General features: G+C 34.7%; 1 protein-coding gene across 5 annotated transcripts in view; it reads right to left on the reverse strand.

Annotated features, from left to right (window-relative positions):
* Positions 1-523: 523 nt before the first annotated feature.
* Positions 524-19,032, reverse strand: part of CWF19L2 (CWF19 like cell cycle control factor 2) — a 123,581-nt gene continuing 105,072 nt past the window's right edge. For 3 of the 5 annotated variants that reach the window (XM_017547046.2, XM_017547045.2, XM_017547044.2), the window contains exons 16-18: positions 17,444-17,524; positions 12,485-12,586; positions 8,899-9,609 (exon numbers count right to left, since the gene is read on the reverse strand). In XM_017547046.2, coding sequence (XP_017402535.1) covers positions 9,466-9,609; positions 12,485-12,586; positions 17,444-17,524 — 327 coding nt within the window. In that variant the 3' untranslated portion in view covers positions 8,899-9,465. Of the gene's footprint in view, positions 1,060-1,946; positions 2,932-8,898; positions 9,610-12,484; positions 12,587-17,443; positions 17,525-19,032 lie in introns of those variants that run through there. The other 2 variants (XR_005203195.1, XM_037745200.1) reach the window with 2 other exon arrangements.

The raw sequence follows: 19,032 nt of genomic DNA on the forward strand, positions 1-19,032 counted from the left end.
CTGCAGGAAAGTTTTTTAGAGAAGCCCCATCAGACCCCGCCCGGTAGCAGTCTGCTCTGTATGCCCCCGGAAGGCCTGCTTACCCAAGGTCCCACCCACCTATCCATAACCACTAGCTCCAGGCATTTCCTGCTTCTTAATAGCCAATAAGATTGCCTTCACTTTGTTTCTCCAACAGTCAATCAAGGCCCAAGGTCCCGCCCACCTACCCATGACCACTAGCTCCAGGCATTTCCTGCTTCTTCATAGCCAATAAGAATGCCTTCACTCTGTTTCTCCAACAGCCAATCAAGGCCCACTTACCCAAAGTCCCACCTGCCTACCAATGGCAACTAGTTTCAGGTACTTCCTGCTTCCTGACACCCAATAAAATTGCCTTTGCTTTGTTTCCCCAATAGCCAGTCAATCTCCTTCCCTCCCCATAAAACCCCATGACCTAAAACAGCTGGGCTCTACTTCTTTGGCCCCTTCCTGGACCACAGAACCTCGCCCAGGAGCTGAATAAACTGGCTTCTCATTTTCTCATACTAGCCTCAGTTTCCTCATTTTACATCGGCAATAAACCTTACAGTAAGTAGTTATAACAATAGGCAACCTCAATGACCAAATATGAATTATCGAAGTTATACTACACAAATGAATGAAATGGTACCATATATGATCTCTACATATCTTACAAGTAAAGAAAATTCACGTTCAAAACAGAGAATGTAAGCAAATTCAGAAGCACAGCTCTGTTTACCATTACAAGGTAAAGAGAAGGCTATCCATACGTTAATTACAAGGGCTATCCATAAGTTAATCAAGGACCCTAGCTATTAAAAACAAATGGCTGAACTTGAAAGCACAGATTGTTCTTCCTGTGTGTTACGAAGTGGAACAACACGAAATTTAAGTTTACTTGTTAAAACTAAAATACATCTTTATTATAATGGAACTAATTTTAACTTAATTTTTCTACCCAACCATAAAGCCAATGCCACATACCTTAAATGTTTTTTGTTCAGAAAACTCCACTTTTCAAGGTACGAATTTCTATATAGGCTCAGGCAACATCAACTGAAAATAAAATAAAATAAATAAATGTACAATGGTTCTAAAAGTAGAGTATTTTACTGATTGCTCTGATAAATCCAAAATATGTTACTGATGGATTGGCAATATTCCTCCACCTGGTGACTCAGGAGCCTAGGCTCCTTTCTTCTTGTGGCTCCACCATCATCAAAATGTGGTTTCCAAAGTCACCATGCATGTTTGCACCAAGCCACAGAAGGGGAAACGGCATGCAGAACTGCGTGTCTTTTCTGAGATAAAAGGCTTCCACTCACATTCCACTAGTTAGAACCCAGTCACCTGGCCATAATAAGGAAGGCTTGAAATACCGTAGAACGATCTGTCCTGGAAGAGGAAATTCTGGCCAGTCTAGTCAGTCTTTGCTACACTTTGTCAGCAGCTGTTTTTGTTAAATAAGCTCTTTAATTCTCTTATTATTCAAATAAGAGAATTTTATTCTTTTAATTGGTCTAGAAAGATTAGATTTTTCACTAATTAAGGTTAGTCTTTGATCAATACACAGGAATGCACATTTAGTAATGTTCCATTAAAATGCCAGGAACATTATTTTTAATCTTTGGAAACAAGAGAACAAAAAAGCAAAAGAGCTAAAGGAGTAAGAATGTAAATAATGTGAGATCTAATGCCTTTCAAGCTATAATAAATCCATTTTTAATTACTTGTACTAATATGTATGGCAAGTTTTACTTCTCAATTTTTATGGTATATAACCAAGAGTTGATGGCAAGTTTTACTTCTCAATTGTGTTTTATGCATATGACCAAGAGTTGATTTTATATACTTAAACTCTATACTTATGAAAGAAACTTCTCATACCAATCAATCCATACAGTACTCCTGAGTTTAGGCATTTAAAATTCTTTGAGACAAAATGGACAAGAAAATAAGGGTTTTATTCAAAGCCACAAAGGGAAGAGCACATGATTCCCAGTACTATACTCGCAACAAATTTTCCCTCTAGAAAGGAACCGACTGAATTATTTATGTTTTTTATATTGGTAGAAATGCAGTAGAAAATGGAAATTAAAATAAGTGAAGGAAATATACACAATAGTATCTTAAAATTAGTATACAAATTATAAAACAAACAATCAGTTTTAGACATACATGATATTCTTTCAAGCAGTAATAGTCTCATGTAAAATTACTAAATAATGAAATATTCACATGTGAACAGTAATTTTCATTTTATAGTATCCTGCACAAGTATAACTATACATTTAAAAAATCTATATTGAAGTGTACGATCTAGGATGTTTACTAATACAAAGACTCACATCATAAAATGTCATGTAATAAAACATTCTTCACAATATTTGTTCTAAAAAGTGGCTAAAGCCCATGTCCAAATACCTTTATGGAAAGTTCTTAACTGAGTTAACTTTAGAAAATAAAGAGCAGAAATATAAATATACTATGTGTTTTATATTTAAAGTTAAACTTGAGGCTAAGTTTCATATTTTCATAAGAACACTAGTATGCTAAAGTACGTAAGAGAATGAACAATTTATACTTAAAAAAATTAAGGTAGCCATCTCAATCACATTTACTTCAAAGGTATAAGAACACCAGCATAAGTTTCTTTAACATCATGTTAATGGCTCTTGGGACATTTCTTTGTCCTCTGGCATCTGAAGACATTACCTGAATTTCACCAAATGCTTCTTGGTTTCGCTTTTTTCCTTCAGTAATTCATCTCTTATTTCCAATATAACTTCTTTGACTACTTGCTTGTGTTTCTAGATGCAAAATTATTTTGTCAGGGAAAAGTTGATGTGTAACCTGCAGAAACTTCCAGAAGACGCTGACCAATAATACTATTTGAAGTTCTTCCTGATGATGCCAATGTTAAGAGTCCTAAATCAGAAGGCAAAAAAGCAAGCCGTGGAAAGCTATCCTATTTTTCAAAATGTCAGGAAGGTAAGCCTAATATATTTCAGGTACCAGTCCTACAAACTTACATGAGCAGAGACATGTAAACAGATTTTAAAATGTGTAATAAAATGCCACATTAGAATGCTGTGCCTGGTACAATTGAGGAACAAGGAAGAATGTGACCAATTCTTCCTATCATGTCAGTAATAATTCCATAAAGAAGGTTAATATCAGAGCTGAATGGGGTCTTCAAAATTAGTAGGGATCCCCTAAGTATATGTGTGATGGGCATGATATGAAAGAAACAATAAAAAAGCAGGATAAAGCCATTATGAAAAGTATTTCTCTCATGCTATGGAGTTTGGATTTCTTCCTATAGGTGATGAAGAACCACTGAGAAGTGACTGACATGATCTTCCAGAGAAATAATTCTGATAGTCATATGGAAGAAAAAGCAAAACTGAAGGTGATACAATTGTTAGGCTATTATAGTGATCCAGAAGACAGCTGAGGAGGCGGTCTGAAGACAGGCCACACCAAAGAGGATAGGGAGAATGGCAGAGATGTTAAGAAAGTTTTATGGCTCAGGGCATGATTGCTTACTGAATGTGACAGACATCAAGTGGGAGGTGTAAAAAAGATGACTCTCAAGTTTCTAGTTTGGATTACTGGATTGTTCATGGCTTCATTCACCAAAATTTGAATTGCTGGAGAAAGAAAAGACTCAAGATAAGTAAAATGCTTCCTTTTGGATATGTTGATTCTGAAGTGCCTTATGGTGTATTTAGATAGAGAACTCATTTAATGAGCGTACCAAACAACAACAGCAAGTATACCACAAACAACAATTAGGCATAAGAAAACAGATAGGACCACCAAAGAAATAACAAGAGTTTCACCTAATGGCAACAATGTTCTGTTCTGCTGGGAGGGTAATTAAGATGAAGACTGAAGAAAGTCTTTCTGGTTAATTTGATTTGAATTGGACAATTTGATTAATACTTTCATTATGGCTTCCAACAATAAATAGTTATTGGAGGCTTCAATGAGGTAGAATTAAGAGTGAATAGGTGAGGACTTCAGTGTAGTAAATTGGCAAATACCTACATCCACCATAAACGATACAGAACAAGAACAAATAAATCTACCCAAAAATCACATCCTCAGCCTAACAAGAATAAAAATATAGCCAAATGTCAAATACTTATAAGTAAAAAAATTAAAAGTATCAAATCCAAGTGAGTGATCTTTCACGTTTCTACCATAAGGCTTTGTAGCAAGCAAGAGCAGTCCAAAGAAGAACATACAGAATAAGAAAAAACAGATCTAGTGGCAGGCCTAAAACTGGTCTAAAATCACCAGCAGAAATAGAAATTTTATCCTAGGTACAAAAAATATAAAGCACCTCAGTATCACAAAAGTTATTACAGGATAGCTTCAGGGAGTGAAGGGAGACAAAAAGAATAGGTGAGGCGCCTTTTGGCAACTGGATGGTGAAGTGGAAAAGATGCAACAGGAGAAATTCAGGGTCCTGCAAGACAAAAACAAAAAACTGGAACATACATAATCCCTCCTCCCACTATAAAGTTAAAAAAAACCACGAACTAAAAAAAGGATACTTTTCTATGCTGAGAGAGTGCTTCTGAACTAGGAATCTTATAACCCCTCAAATTCAAGAAAAATGAATGAAAGAAAATGGAATAAATCTATATAATGGTAGTATGAGAAACTGGTGAACAATAATTAACATGCATTAGCTAATGAAAATTCTTTAGCAAAAAGCAACCATTAAAGCAAAAGAAAATTGTAACACAACATATCAAATTGAATAAAATCTGCAAGTAAGCATTTGGGGATATGAAAAAGCATTGTGACGTGGAAATTCAAAATATAAAAAACAGAAATAGACCAAAAAAAAAAAAAAAANCAACCAGGAATAAATTGAAAGATTACTGAATTCAAGAAAGAAATGGAAGGAGGGGAATTATAAATGAAGACTAAATTACTAGGTGCCCAAAGGAAAACAGACTAATGAAAACTTAGGCACTGGATAGATGCAAAAATTAATCAATAAGATACAGAAAAAAAGTAAAAAGGGTCAGAGAGAGAGTGAAAGTTGAACAAAAGATAAATAACTCACATATAACTGGAGTCCCTGAAGAAATAAAAAACAATGGAACAGAACTAGTATTTAAAATTATAATCCATGAAAAATTATCAGAAACAAAAAGGATCTGAAACTACCTTTTGAAAGAAATTTCCAGGTAACTGGAAAAGTAAACTTTGAATGCTAACTCCAAGACATAGCTCAGTAAAACTATTTAAACGTGAAAAAAAAAAAAAAAAACTTCAAGGATTCGGGGATATATGATTAAATAATTTACAAGGGCAAAATAATTAGACTGCTATCAGATTTCTCAAAAAATATATTAAAAAAGACAACAAATTTTCAAAAAACTGAAAGTGTGAACCAAGATTTTATATTCAGTCAAGGTGTCCTTCAGCATAAACACTGTAATAGAAAAACAGCTTCAAACATATAACTTAGACAATTATGTACCCATGAGCCATTCATGAAGATCTACTAGTGAATGAGCTTCATTCTCTAAGTCTTTGGGGGTGAGTCAATCTTGGCCTAGCTTCAAGTAGTTTCTTCACTGCACGCACTCATCAGTGCACAGACACTCAAAGGTGACCCTCTGCATACCTCTAGTGTTTTCTCTCTGTTGAGCAATCCTTCGTCTGGTAATCTGTTTTTCTGTCTTGGTCTATCTAGGCTCCCAGCTCCATTTCCTAACTTAGATGGTTCAACAAACTGTTCCCCAACCTTGGACTATAGCTTGGAAACTCTCTCAAAGCATTAAGAGGGGACAATTGTAGGACTCATCTTATTTGTTTCCCATCTCACAGGGATCACTGTACTTTGTTGTATGATGTCCCATGTCTTGAAATTATTGCTTTATATATAGTTTATTGGTTGGTTGTTTTAGGCAGCAAGGTAATGGGCTGGAAGCATAATATTTGAGTTAGTTCTTATGAAAAATAAAGGCTGACTTGGGGTTAAAACAAGAGCACAGATGACAGAGCAAAGAGCCACAGAATCTCCTCATGAAGTAGGAGAGATGACCTAATCAAGAAACGCAATATATGCTCGACTTAATTTTAAAATTTCTAATGAACAGTGACTGCTATATTCTTCCTATTTTTTTCTTTTTCCATGAATGTGCCTACTGTAGTTAATGTATATTTCTCTTACTACTGTGTTTGGTGTTTGTGTGGAGGGGGTGCAGAACTTATGTCTCTTAAGTTCACAAATCTTCAGAGTGAGTGGAAGCACACCTGAGTAGTTTCACCTCCATCTGGATCTGATTCATAAGAGACCCTAAACCTCAAGCCTAAGCCTAATGACTGACTGGGATGAAAGTTTCTTGAGAGGATTTGAATATATTTTCATGTGGGAGAAATATAAATATGTGGCCAGAGGGTAAACTGGTGTTCACACTCCTTCTGTCAAGAAGTAGAATTATGATCCCACTTCTTGAATACACGTGGGCTCTGTGACAACTCTGACATACAGAAAAAATGACACTGTGCCACTATCTGGGCTTAGGCCCCAAGATGGCACTTTCCACCTCTTATGTCTTGGAACTGTCCTTTGGAATGGTTGCTCTGGGAGAAGCCAGAAGCCATATAGCAAGTCCAACTACCATGAAATTGCTATATATGGAGAAAGTCATACTAGCCAGTCCCTAGCTGCTCCAGCCATTCTAGGCCAGGTGCCAGACAGGTTAATGAATGAACCATGTTGAATATTCTAGACCAGCATATACCATATGGAGAACAGAGGCCCTAAACATATAGCTTCATTCATCTCCAGATGCTTGAACCACTCTAGCTGAGGCCCCAGACATCATGAAGCAGAGGCAAATCATCCAGCTGAGCCCTTACCAAATGTCTTACCTATAAAACAGTAGATATAATAAAATGGCTATTACTATAAGCCACTAAAATAAGGAGTTTTTATTCACTAATGTATCCCTTACATACAGAACAGTGACTGGCATATTAAAGACACTGAAATATTTGTTGTGAGCCAACTTAAAAATGGTATTTCTAGATCACCTAGAAAGTGGGTGCAGTGTATACAAAATATGGTTTGAAAGTAGGCATTTCAATATTTAGAAGTTGAGCAGATGAAGAGGAACCAGCAAAACAGACTGAGAGACTACAACTAGTAAGAAAGAAGAACAAATAAGAACAATGTTCTAGAATCAAAGTAAAGAAAGTGTTTCATAAAGGGGAAATGATCAAGTATGTCACTGATACGCTGACAGATAAAAATGAGCACTGAGCATTAATTCTGGATCTGCTAGTGTGTAAAGTCACCAATGACCTTGACCTGAAGAGTTTGGTAGAATGATGAGGATGAAGTCAAACTTCATTCTCACTGCACTGAGAACAGAATGAGAACAGAGGAGAGAAAACAGACTTTTTAAAAATGAGTTTTCTGTCAACTGGAGGAAGGGCTAGAGGGAAGATGCAATGCCAATATTTGCTGTTTACACATTATAAAAATGTTATTGTATGCTAATAGGAATAATCCTGTAAAGAAGAGAAAAAAATAATAACACAGAGAGTAGAGGCAATTTAGTAGTTGAGAAGGGATAAAATCCAGTGCATAAATGAGTGGATTGGCCCTAGATAAGAACAACAAAAAAATTTATCTGGCGGTATGAAGAGAAAAAGTAGAGTTCATAGGTATAAATGCAGGTATACTGACAGATGTGCTGCAAATTTCCTTCTATTTGCTTCTATTTTCTCAGTGAAAAAGGAAGTACAGTCATAATCTGAGAATGAAGAGAGGGGAGATATGAAATAGTCCTTTAATACTGCACTCAAATATACTTGGCACATATCTCACTTGAGAACTTATCACATTGTGCTGTAATTATTTATGTATATATCTTTTTCCACTAAATTATAAAATAATTTAAGGTAGAGGAAGTACTTTTTATTTTTGCTTTACCAGCACATAACACAGTGCTCTAACAAACAAATGTTTAACTCACTGATTGAATAAATTAGTGTTATTGATTCCTTTAAGATTTGGGAGCAAAGCCAAGAGTGTTAAAATAGCAATCAGTAAAATACTGTCAAACATCTACTTGATATATATGCCTGAGCGTAGGTTGCAAATATTCAAAAACTGAAAGCATTAAACTTCAACTTATTTGTGAAATTAAAAACTACAGACAGGATACAAACATTTTGCTTTTTAATGTACTAAGGAAGTAATTACATGCTAATATAAAAAAATGTGCAGAGTTGTAAGTTACACTGGAGTATATTTCACACTGAATCTAGGTATCCAACATTTTATACAAAACATCAAAGTTCAGCTTCCAAAAGCCAGTATCTGAAAAAAAGTTACTACAATAATAATTTCCATTGAAAAAAAGTAGAAGCACTCACAACATAAAAACTGTTTATGTACAAAATATGACTACGGTGTGAGTTGAGAACAAATAAAAATTACATTCCTTGGATCAAGTAAGGGAAAATAGAATGTCCCATACTCTCATCCAGGCATGGTGGCTCACACCTGCAATCCCAGCATTTTGGGAAGCTGAAATAGGAGGACAGCTTGAGACTAGGAGTTCAAGGCGACAGTGAGCTACAACTGGGTCACTGCACTCCAGCCTGGGTGAAAGGGCCAGACTCTGTCTTAATAAATAAAAATGAAACAAAAAGAAAAATAAATAAAAACTCTCATTACTTAAGATTTTGTGACAATCAGTACAACTCAAAACCAATGATTAGGCTACAATTTGTTAACTTACATGCAAACCCCAAACCACCCTAAAATGGGTTATTTGGAACAGTTACTTTTAGAACCACCAAAATTCAAAGATACTGTTTAAAAATCCAGAAATAAAAACAAACTTGAATCATATATATTTTCAGTATCATTTAATTCTTTAATACTTTGGAGGCATTTCCTTTTCCTTTAACAAAAAGAAGTGATACTATATACTGCTATTAGAAAATTAAGAGTTTTTCTATAAAATCCTATGACATTAAAATTAAATTATTACTGAATACATGAAGTCTTATTTTTTAAAATGCAAAAGAAGCCAGACAATAGATGTAACAACCATGATGCAAACCCATTTCCCTCTGAAACAATGATTTTCTATGCTTTCTAAATATCCCTTCAGAAAAGCCATTCTCTAAATTAACTGAACAATTTGGAATACCAAGAAGAAGGTACAGAACAGGAACATGAGCAGATCATCAAATATATCTGCTTTTACTCCCTGGTGACTAAAGTGAAGTCCACAGGAGCAGGTGAAGAAGAAAACAACACAATCTCCTGACGTACAGTTGTCACAGACTCAGAGCAGTCTGCTGCTGTGACTCTCTCTGCCTGTGACCTGAGGGTCAGTTGCTTCATTAGATGCAATGGAAATAAAACTAACCGGGATCTGAAGAGAAATTTTAAAATGGAAGGTACACTCAACAGGTTTTACTTTTGGTGAAGTCATATGGTTTCCACCACTGAGCAAACTGCAGTGCCTTTTTCCTCTGATCCTCAAAGCTTTCTCGGATGCCTTTCCTCCAAAGTCGTGGTTCTATATCCAGCATCCCACCGATGATTTCCTTTTAAAGAATGAGAAAAGCAAAAACACAAGCATGTATAAATAATAATGAAACCGGAAATGAAACTATTTGTTTATTCTGCTATAAAATATAACAAGTAGTTCTCCACGACAATGTTCAATAATAAATACTAGTTGAAATTTTTAAAAATATTGTTTTCAATTAATTCTAACTCTGCAAACCCTGTGATTCTGGGAGTTCAAGTTAGCTGCATCTCCTATCAAGCAATTTGTCCATTTTGTTGCTGCTTATTAGCACATCTACTAGATGGTAACAAAGGGGAGGCAGAAAAAGTGAAATTTAATTAATTTGGTCTCTATTAGAGGCTCTGGTAAACAATTTTGCAAAAGAGTTTTAACCAACTTGTAGCAATTATTAACTTTATTGCTCAACTGCAGTTAAAACCCAGGCTAATGTTCACTCTCTGCTACCAAGCATATTTATAAATTAGTTTCTTCCACTATTATTAGCAGGAAATCCTTTTTCAGGAAACAAAATTCTATTTTAATACTAGCTTAAGTAAACCTATTAATAGAATTAAAAATTATATATTACTTTCATTTAAAAAATCACATTCTCAAGTCCTAAAACAAATGGCTTTTTGGTTATCTGCTTATCATTCTTGATTTCCTTCAAGATCCTCTTCCTGTGCTTTTAGCTATAGAAAAAAATCAAATTCAAGCATGTGAGTATCCATGTACAGAAAGACATGGGGGAGACTCCTAATACTTAAATGCTTAAAGAGGGGGCAGTATGGCAACAAAGCAAACAAAACAAAACAAAACAAAACAAAACAACACAGACTAAGGGTAAAATTCTGCATAGTCAGTCAAGCTCCACTGGACTGTGTGGTGAGTTCCTACACAAACCACATAATCTCTCAGATGCAGTTTCTTCATCTTACTTGGGGACCTACTATGCACAAGCAAATGCTGTATTTGTAGGGGATACAGCAATCACTAACATTCAGTTGTCTTCAGACAGAATAGAATCTGGAGTTGTGGTGGAAGCAATAATAATCCAGCTATACAGCATACTGTCTGATAAACTAGAAGAAGGTAGAAGAAGGTAAGTGCCAAAGCAGACCATTTGGAAACTCGAAAAAAGAAAAAATCCTATTTGTTGGATAGACCAGGAGATGTTTCATGGAAAAGAGAATCTCCTATCATCAGGAAAGAGAGAAAAAGGGGTCAACAGAGACAGGAGAAAAGAGAAATGTGGCAAATTTAGATTTAGTCCAAGAGTTTCTCAGAATTGGTCCAAATAAGCAATGCAGTTTAAGAAAGACTAGCTTATAAAAGTTTACCTAAAACTGTCTATAAAATATCAAGTTTTGTCTTATATGTACCATGTAAGCTTGGTGTTTGTTCTGTTATCCAAGCAGCTGATAATGCAAAGAGGCTATCCCAATAATCTTTTCTTTGTCTCTGAACAACTGCTTAAGTGGTAGACTGCAGGTAGTTCTTGAGTCCACAGGCTATTTCTTAAAAAAGCACATTTTGGGGAAAATGGCTCAGTGACACAGTGCTGACAGAGAAATTTACTTTTCACTCCAAAACTATATCATATAAACCAGAATGCATGAATAATAAGTGAAGGGAGCACAATCTCCCAGTTTAATGTATACAACTGTTTAAAAAAAAATGAATATTTTAAGTCCTTTTTTCTAGGACCAATTTTTTGTTTGTTTGTTTTTTGTTTTTGTTTTTAATAAATCCAGCCATAGAACTTTCAGTTATAAAGCTCTACTGAATAACAAAAGTATTTTTCAGAACAGCGGAAAAACAATTCTTTCTAGTTAAAAAAAAAATTATGAACGCTTGTCAAACAAGTTTCTGTAATATGTTGTAACAGTTCAAAGATGCATGTTACTTTGTTACTCTGGTTAACCTATTAAGGACAAGATCATTACAAGTTTTGAATCAAACCTCTAGAGTTGCAATTCCTCTTGAGATCTTTTTACTCATTGCAGAAGATAGTCCTCTGCAGGAGATGAAAGGGGAGCAGGGTGGAGAACAGGGAATCCCAAGCAGAGTTCATCAAGGCCTCCTTTTTTAGAGGGCCTGGCTACATAGGGCTAAATATGAGTGGAAAGGCCTGATCTATACCAGATTAAAGGCTCACTTCTAGGGCTATCATTGCCCAGACTACTTTTGACTGTTTTAGTTGCTGCATTAACTTTATTCCAGTTCCTGATACAAATAAACTTCTGAGATATTCTGTAGACTTTAATTTTAAAACTATACCGCACAGAAGATAAGGCAATCTGTCGTAGTAGATTAAAAGATCTGTATGCTAATATTTGCCCAGAAACTATCAGTATAAAATGAGTCATGTGTTCCTCTTGGACTACATCTTGTTTAACTATAAATGGAGATGAGAAAATTTGTTCTCCAGTTCTACTATGACTGTATGGACCCCTAGTTTTGTCACTTATTAGCACATTACCCTCGGCAAGTTACCTAATCTCTCTGTCGCTCAGTTTCTTCATTTGCAAAGTGAAATTTATAATAATATCCACACAACAGGATTATTGTGAGCATTAAATGAATGCAGCTGGCACACTGTAAGCCCTTAATCAGTTTTAGCAATTATCATCATTCTCAACACAATCCTGGCTGCCTCCAAAAACAACCATTATAGTAACTGTTGACACTGTCAAGAAATGTTTGGTTCTAAAGTAACATTTCTGACTCTGTTATATATTTTCTGGGATATTTTTATTAATAGTTGCTAGGTATTTTCTCTCTAAAAACTGGGTGGAACAGTACTCACCAACTTCTTTGTATACTGTGTCCAAAGTTTCTATTTCCCTTCAAAAGAAAAATGTTACCAAATTGTTAACTCTGGGATTTTATCAAATTTGTGAGCATACCTTTCCAAAGTAATGAGAGAATTTCTGCTGATCTTCAATTACATGGGCAAACCCTCCGTGAAGGCCAAAATCCACAGAGAAGTAAGGTAACCCTCTGGGTACCTAAATAAACAGACAAATCACAAATGGAATACACTATGAAATCAGGAAGTTATGTTTAATCCCTCCCCTCTTCTCTGGAGGGACAGTAATTTCAGGCATCCCTCAAGACAAATATATAAAATTAATTTGCAATTCTAGAAATATTTAAACAATGACCTACATTTCTGAGTAAAATATTTCATTTTGCTAGCCTTTCAGCCAGATAGTTCACCATTATGTACCAATTATAATCAAAACCATCTATTTTGCTGTCCTTGGGGAAAACCAGGAGGAAAATGATGCTTTTAAAAACACAAATGCAGAATAATTTCCCTTAGGCTACACAAATAGAGAATAAGCATATGCCTTCTTAAATTCTACTCACGATGCAGAACAGCAAGAGAGACCTGGCCACATACTAAGAGCTCTCCTTGAACCTTTACAGCTGTGCATTTATCAAAGATAAATTATACAAAAATAATCATAATTTTTTTATGAGCTGGTGAAAGAGGTATAGCAATACTTAGTTTATCAGCCTTATTTCAAAATATCTCCAGGATTAAATCCCTATTGTCTTTTTCTCTTCCTTCTTTACTCCTCCCCTTTTTCCCTCACTCACTGTCTCTACACACAGACACACATACACACACACACAAACTTTAAACTATCTCATGACTAGAAAAAGCCAAAACTTCTTGCTTTATCAATTAAGTAGATTTGGGGTCCTTGCAAGTTTTGCTTCAAAGCCCAAATTTTGCCACTATAAATTATCCAAGTGGATCAATTTATAGTAACATTTCTCCTCTCTAAACCCCTCATACAGTACGTACTTACTTTACTTATTTGGCACTGAGCCACAGGGTCCTACTTAACTATACAAATTGTGTATTGTGTCCTTAAAAAGGCACAATGTGGAAGGGCACAGTATGGTATAGTGGAAAGTGGTCACCTTGAAATATTATAAGGCAACTAAAATTAAGGCTTATTAAAAGTTCCTGTTATTTAAAAAGTACAAATAAAAATCTGTTTACAAAATAGTATATAACATTAAATACAGACAAATGGGTTACGATTTGTGGCTTTAATTTTTCTTTCTATATTTCTGCATTTTTAAATATAATAATCATGTTATGACCTTGACTATTAGGAAAAAATAAAGTAAGAGAGACAGACAAGGCTCCAACTGCAACTCTGATTCTTATTTGAATAAGAATTCAAGTGTATTTCAGACAAGTTAATTAACATCTCCGAGTCGCATGAGAAACATGAACACCCTAGTCCCCAATTTGCCATGAATATGCTGCCTTCCGTGACAAAAGGGACTTTGCAGATGTGATTAAGCATCTTGAAATGAGGGGATTATCCTGGCTAATGCAGATAGGCCCAATGTAATCATAAAGACACTAATAAGAGAGAGATAGGAGGGTCAGAGTCAGAGAAAGATGCAAGATACTACACTTTTGGCTTTGAAGATGAACAAAGGGGCCATAAGCCATGGAATGCAGGTGGCTTCTAACAGCTAGAAAAGGCAAAGGAACGGATTCTTTCTAGAGCTGCCAGAAGAAATGCAGGCCTGCTGACACCTTGATGTTAGCCCAAAGAAACCCAATTTACACTTGTGATCACCAGATTTTTAAGATAAACCTGTGCGTGGTGTTTTAGGCCAATATGTTTGTGGTAATTTCTTACAGCAGTAATAGGAAACCACTACACATGCCAAGGCTCAACAAACTATGGCATATTTGCCAAGAAGGCACAATGAACACATTGCTACTTTCCAAAAATGCAACTGCTGTCACAAGCTTCCCTATTCTCTCCCTGCAGGAAGCAAAAGGTACAGCCTGCTGCTTGCTAGAAGAGTTGCTAGTCAGCAGGCACTGCAAAGGCTCTAGCATCAAAGCGTAGGTACATTTACCACTTTCTTTTTCCTGCACTGGCCAGTCAGAGGAAATGCATTTGAAACTCTCATACCACTCTTTAAAGGCACTGACAGAATTAAAGCAAAATCTTTTATTTATGGTAGAAAAATAGAAGAAGTATTTGGATTTTTCACTTTTATTCCAGATGTTACTCCTGATTTCTTATGAGCAGCCTTCAGTTTGAAGGCCTCTGGTAAACCCACATTTTCGTGAGAAGTGCTTTCTTTAGTTTATAATATCAGTCTCTAAATGTCGGATGTTTCTTCGATTTCTATAGTTATCACAAAATTAAAATACAATTTTTTAAAGTTCAGAAAGAATTCTCGTGCAATATCACTAAAAGAGCCTTGTGAAAAATGACCACTTTTCTTGACAGTTACTTATGATCATGTAATTCCTCTGCAATGAACACTCAGATCTGTTTTTCCTGTTTATTTCCATGAACTTCACATTACACTGAAAAGAAAGCAAATGGGCCAGAGAAAATGAACCAAATGGGTGGAAAAAGAGAAGTTTACCTTCATACAGCATAGAAAAATATAAATTTTAAAAAATCAAAATGGATTACACATACGTGAATCTCTATTATAAGCCAAGAATTTACACAGTGAAAAAAAAAAAAAAACACTCCACCCTCGATGCAGGCAAAATACTTCATGAAATTATTAAGGACATAAAGCTTTTAAAAAGAAGTATAATAAGGTTCTTTCAGAAGTAATAATAATGTTAAAATAACTCAATATTATTCACTCCATGTTTAAAAATACTTTTATTAATTTTTGAAAACATAATGGAACGTTTATTAACTAAAAAGTGACCTTCTTTGGAATTATTCTTAAATTTATGTACTCTTCCCATTCTTAATTCCATCCACATAATTATAAAATCTTAAAAGGGGCTGGGCGCAGTGGCTCACACCTGTAATCCCAGCACTTTGGAAGGCTAATGTAGGCCAATCACAAGGTCAGGATTTTGAGACCAGTCTGATCAACATGGTGAAAAGCCCATCTGTACTAAAAATACAAAACTTAGCTGGGCGTGGTGGTGTACACCTGTAATCTCAGCTACTCAGAAGGCTGAGGCAGGAGAATCACTTGAACCTGGGAGATGGAGGTTGCAGTGACCCGAGATCACACCACTGTACCATAGCCTGTGCGACAAAGCAAGACTCTGTCTCAAAAAAAGGGATCTCAAGAGGTCATCTGGCTCATCCTTCATTGACTGTGACCCACAGCTAGTCTCAGATACAATACTATGTGATGCCTTAATGAAAGCAATTGTTGCTGTCTTTGAAATGCTTTAAAGTTGAATATACGATTGCCATTTTTACAGGCTCTGTATTTCTTATTTTTCATAATGTTAAGTTAAAATATTAAGACCTCCTGGCTACCTAATTCAGGCACTCAAGCTTTTACAAAAGAAACAAATAATAACGTACTAGATGGTTTGCCAGTAAGAAAATGTAAATACATGATAGAAAATGGGGACTAATGCATCAAAATATTTTTTCCTTTGAAATATTTTGTGTTCTGAAAGAATACTTAAAATTTTTTTCTGAAAGAATACTTAACAGCATGAGAAATTATAACATGAGAAGTGAAAAACCTAGCACAAACGGTGTATGTACATTAAATGCCTTTTTCTATAAGCACATAAAGGAGAGAAGTAAACAGTACATTTAGAGGGTTTGTTTGGTTTTGTTCTATTTTGTTTTTTAATGTGTCATCTGGCCCAATTCATCAGCAGAGAAGAGAAAATGATTGTAGATAATGTTTTACCTCTGAAATAAAACTATGTGTCTTGAATAATGTAATAAAATGGAATCTTTTGATTGGAATATAGTAAGTGTAATAAGGAATCCTATTAGTTACATAACATTTAACAGTAGTCTGGCTTCCCAAAAGAAGAAATGGTGAATAAGTATTCTAGCGACATCTAACAGAACAGGGACTGGCAAACTTTTTCTGAAAAGGACCACACAATAAAATACTTTAGGCTTTGCAGGTCATACGTTCTTCGTAGGGACTACACAAATGTGCCATTGTACCATGAAAGGAGAACATAAGCAATACCTAAGCAAATGAGCGTGGCTGTGTTCCAATAAAAGTACATTGACACAAACAGGTAGAAGATTGGATATGGCACGCAGGGCTTGAGTTGCCAACCCCAGCACTATACTATAATCTCCATCAAGTCTGGAATCTTTTCTGTTTTTTCCCCACTATGTACAAAAAGTATCCTGAACAGTGCCTGGTAAATAACAGGCACACAATAAATATCTGTAGAATCAACTTCTTTTTCAATAGAAAAACAAAAAAGGAACCACACTTCTATTAAATCTCTATTCCATTTAATTTGTATTTCTAGAAAAGAAAAAAAAAAATCATTACCAGACATACTCAACTTATGTGTAACCTGTACATAAAAGTTGATCTGCAAATAAAGATTAAATTATGAAGTGTGATTAAGCAAGTCTCAAAACCCTACAATCTAACTCAGCTACTATTTTATAGTTTTATAGGAACATAATAGTGAACCTCGGTATAAGAAAAAGAAAATGAGTTCCCAATTCAAAATAGAACCTCTAGGAAAATTTTTCTCTCAGTATTATTACAGAACAATATATTCCAAGAAGGCCCTTCTCACTACTTGTCCCATAGGGGCTGAGAAGCTCACCATAGGAGTTCTTACGGCAGACTAACGGCTGCCATAGCCAATTATAGGAACTACAGTGGCAGAAGACCAAAGGTCATGGAGAAACATTCATGTGAACAAATAGAGACACTCTACAAAGAAATAAGCATTTTCTAGACCAGGTAGGATAAAAATAACTTCATCATTTGTGTAATTAGTTATTTTGCCATCAACCAATGATCTCTTTCTAAACTAAGATGTAGAAATGAATAAAGATGCTGAGCACTAGGATAATTTCTTTCACCAGAAAAAAATGGATACTTACAGACTTTCTGATATCTTTTAAAGAGAGATCTATCAACTTCTTGTTCATGGACCATTCTTCATCAGATTCCATTATGGCTTTCTAAAATATAGCCATTTATTAAGTGAAAAAAGAACATGTAAGTAAATAAAAAGCAGGCAGCTTATAACAAGCAATGCAGTAAATTAACTATGGGGTATATTAGAAATAGGAGGCCATTATTCTGAACTGATTAAGGCTTTAATTTTAGTTATTTAAAATATGAACTTCTTAAATTTTTAAAATCCTGTCATTAGCCAAACATGATATTATTTTACTTATTCTTAACTGTTGTACTAACTTGAGTTCAACTTTACATGACAATCCTTAATAAGACCAACCAATTTAATATGAAACATAATTTGTGTTCATAAAGTTCAATTTAATATGGAACATAATTTGTGAACCTTAGTAATCTCTATGACCTTGCTGCAGTTATAGAGATTACTAAATAAATTCATTTAGTTTTGCTGTTCTTCTTCCAAAAAGTAACAGAGTAAGTTACATGCTTTCTGGCAACCAAAGGCTTGCACGATTTCTGCCCAAATAATAACACAGTAAAAATACAGGAAAAAATGTGCTCTAGAAAATAAAGCGTATTTTTTAAAAATGCAGAAAGCATAAGTCTATTTCAAGAGGATAGCAACTTAACTTTGATTGCATGCAACTCAATAATTTTATCTACCCCACGCATGTTTTATGTTTTTGATGTCAGAATTTATACAACTATAATTTGTCAATTTGTAATTTAAAAAATAAGAATTTTTTAAAATGCAGGGAAAAAATACATAGAAATGGAATAAGACTTTTTATGCTAAGCAATGTACCTACTATTTATGCTAAAGAAATATTAAAAAGCCAGAGTGATGAATATAAAATAACTTCATGTTTTTACAGTACTATCAATGAAGCAAATTTTAAAGATAAAATAACACTCAGATAAGTTCAATTTAAATAGAAAAGATACAGAGCTATTCCCTATTTAAAAGGTATAAGTTCCTTGGCTTGACACTGTAATATAGCATATTCAATACAAAAGCATCTTCAATGATCACATAAAAGGTTTCGTGTAGTAAAGTGATACACCATTCTAAGAGATGACATTTTTGTCAATCCTTATGAGCAAAAGTGGCTGCTCTATGTTAGGTAATATTCCTTAAATGACTCTAGTCACAATCATCTAGGACTGTATTGAGGAAGTACAAAATTAAGCATGCTGAAAAAAGTATAATAATCTCTTTTCAACTAAGTTTGGTTAACACAGGACTGACATGGGTCTTCGGGATTATCTGGTTTATTCTCTTATACCTTAACAGCCTAATTCTTTACATTAAATAATCAGGTTGTCTTTAAAAATTGCTAGAGAGAAAGTAGAATTTTACCAATTCATAAATCTTAACAGATTTTACAATTCTTTTTATTGGAACTTACAGTTCATATTAATAAATTTTATCATCCCATGCTGTCTAAATGTTTCACATGCAATCTTCTTATATCAGATCACAAAACATTATCTTCCTTTATCTTTGGACTTGTTATTGTTTCATATATGGTTCTACATTTATACATCT

This window comes from Cebus imitator, unplaced genomic scaffold (genome assembly GCF_001604975.1).
Source record: "Cebus imitator isolate Cc_AM_T3 unplaced genomic scaffold, Cebus_imitator-1.0 Scaffold194, whole genome shotgun sequence".
NCBI lineage: Eukaryota > Metazoa > Chordata > Mammalia > Primates > Cebidae > Cebus > Cebus imitator.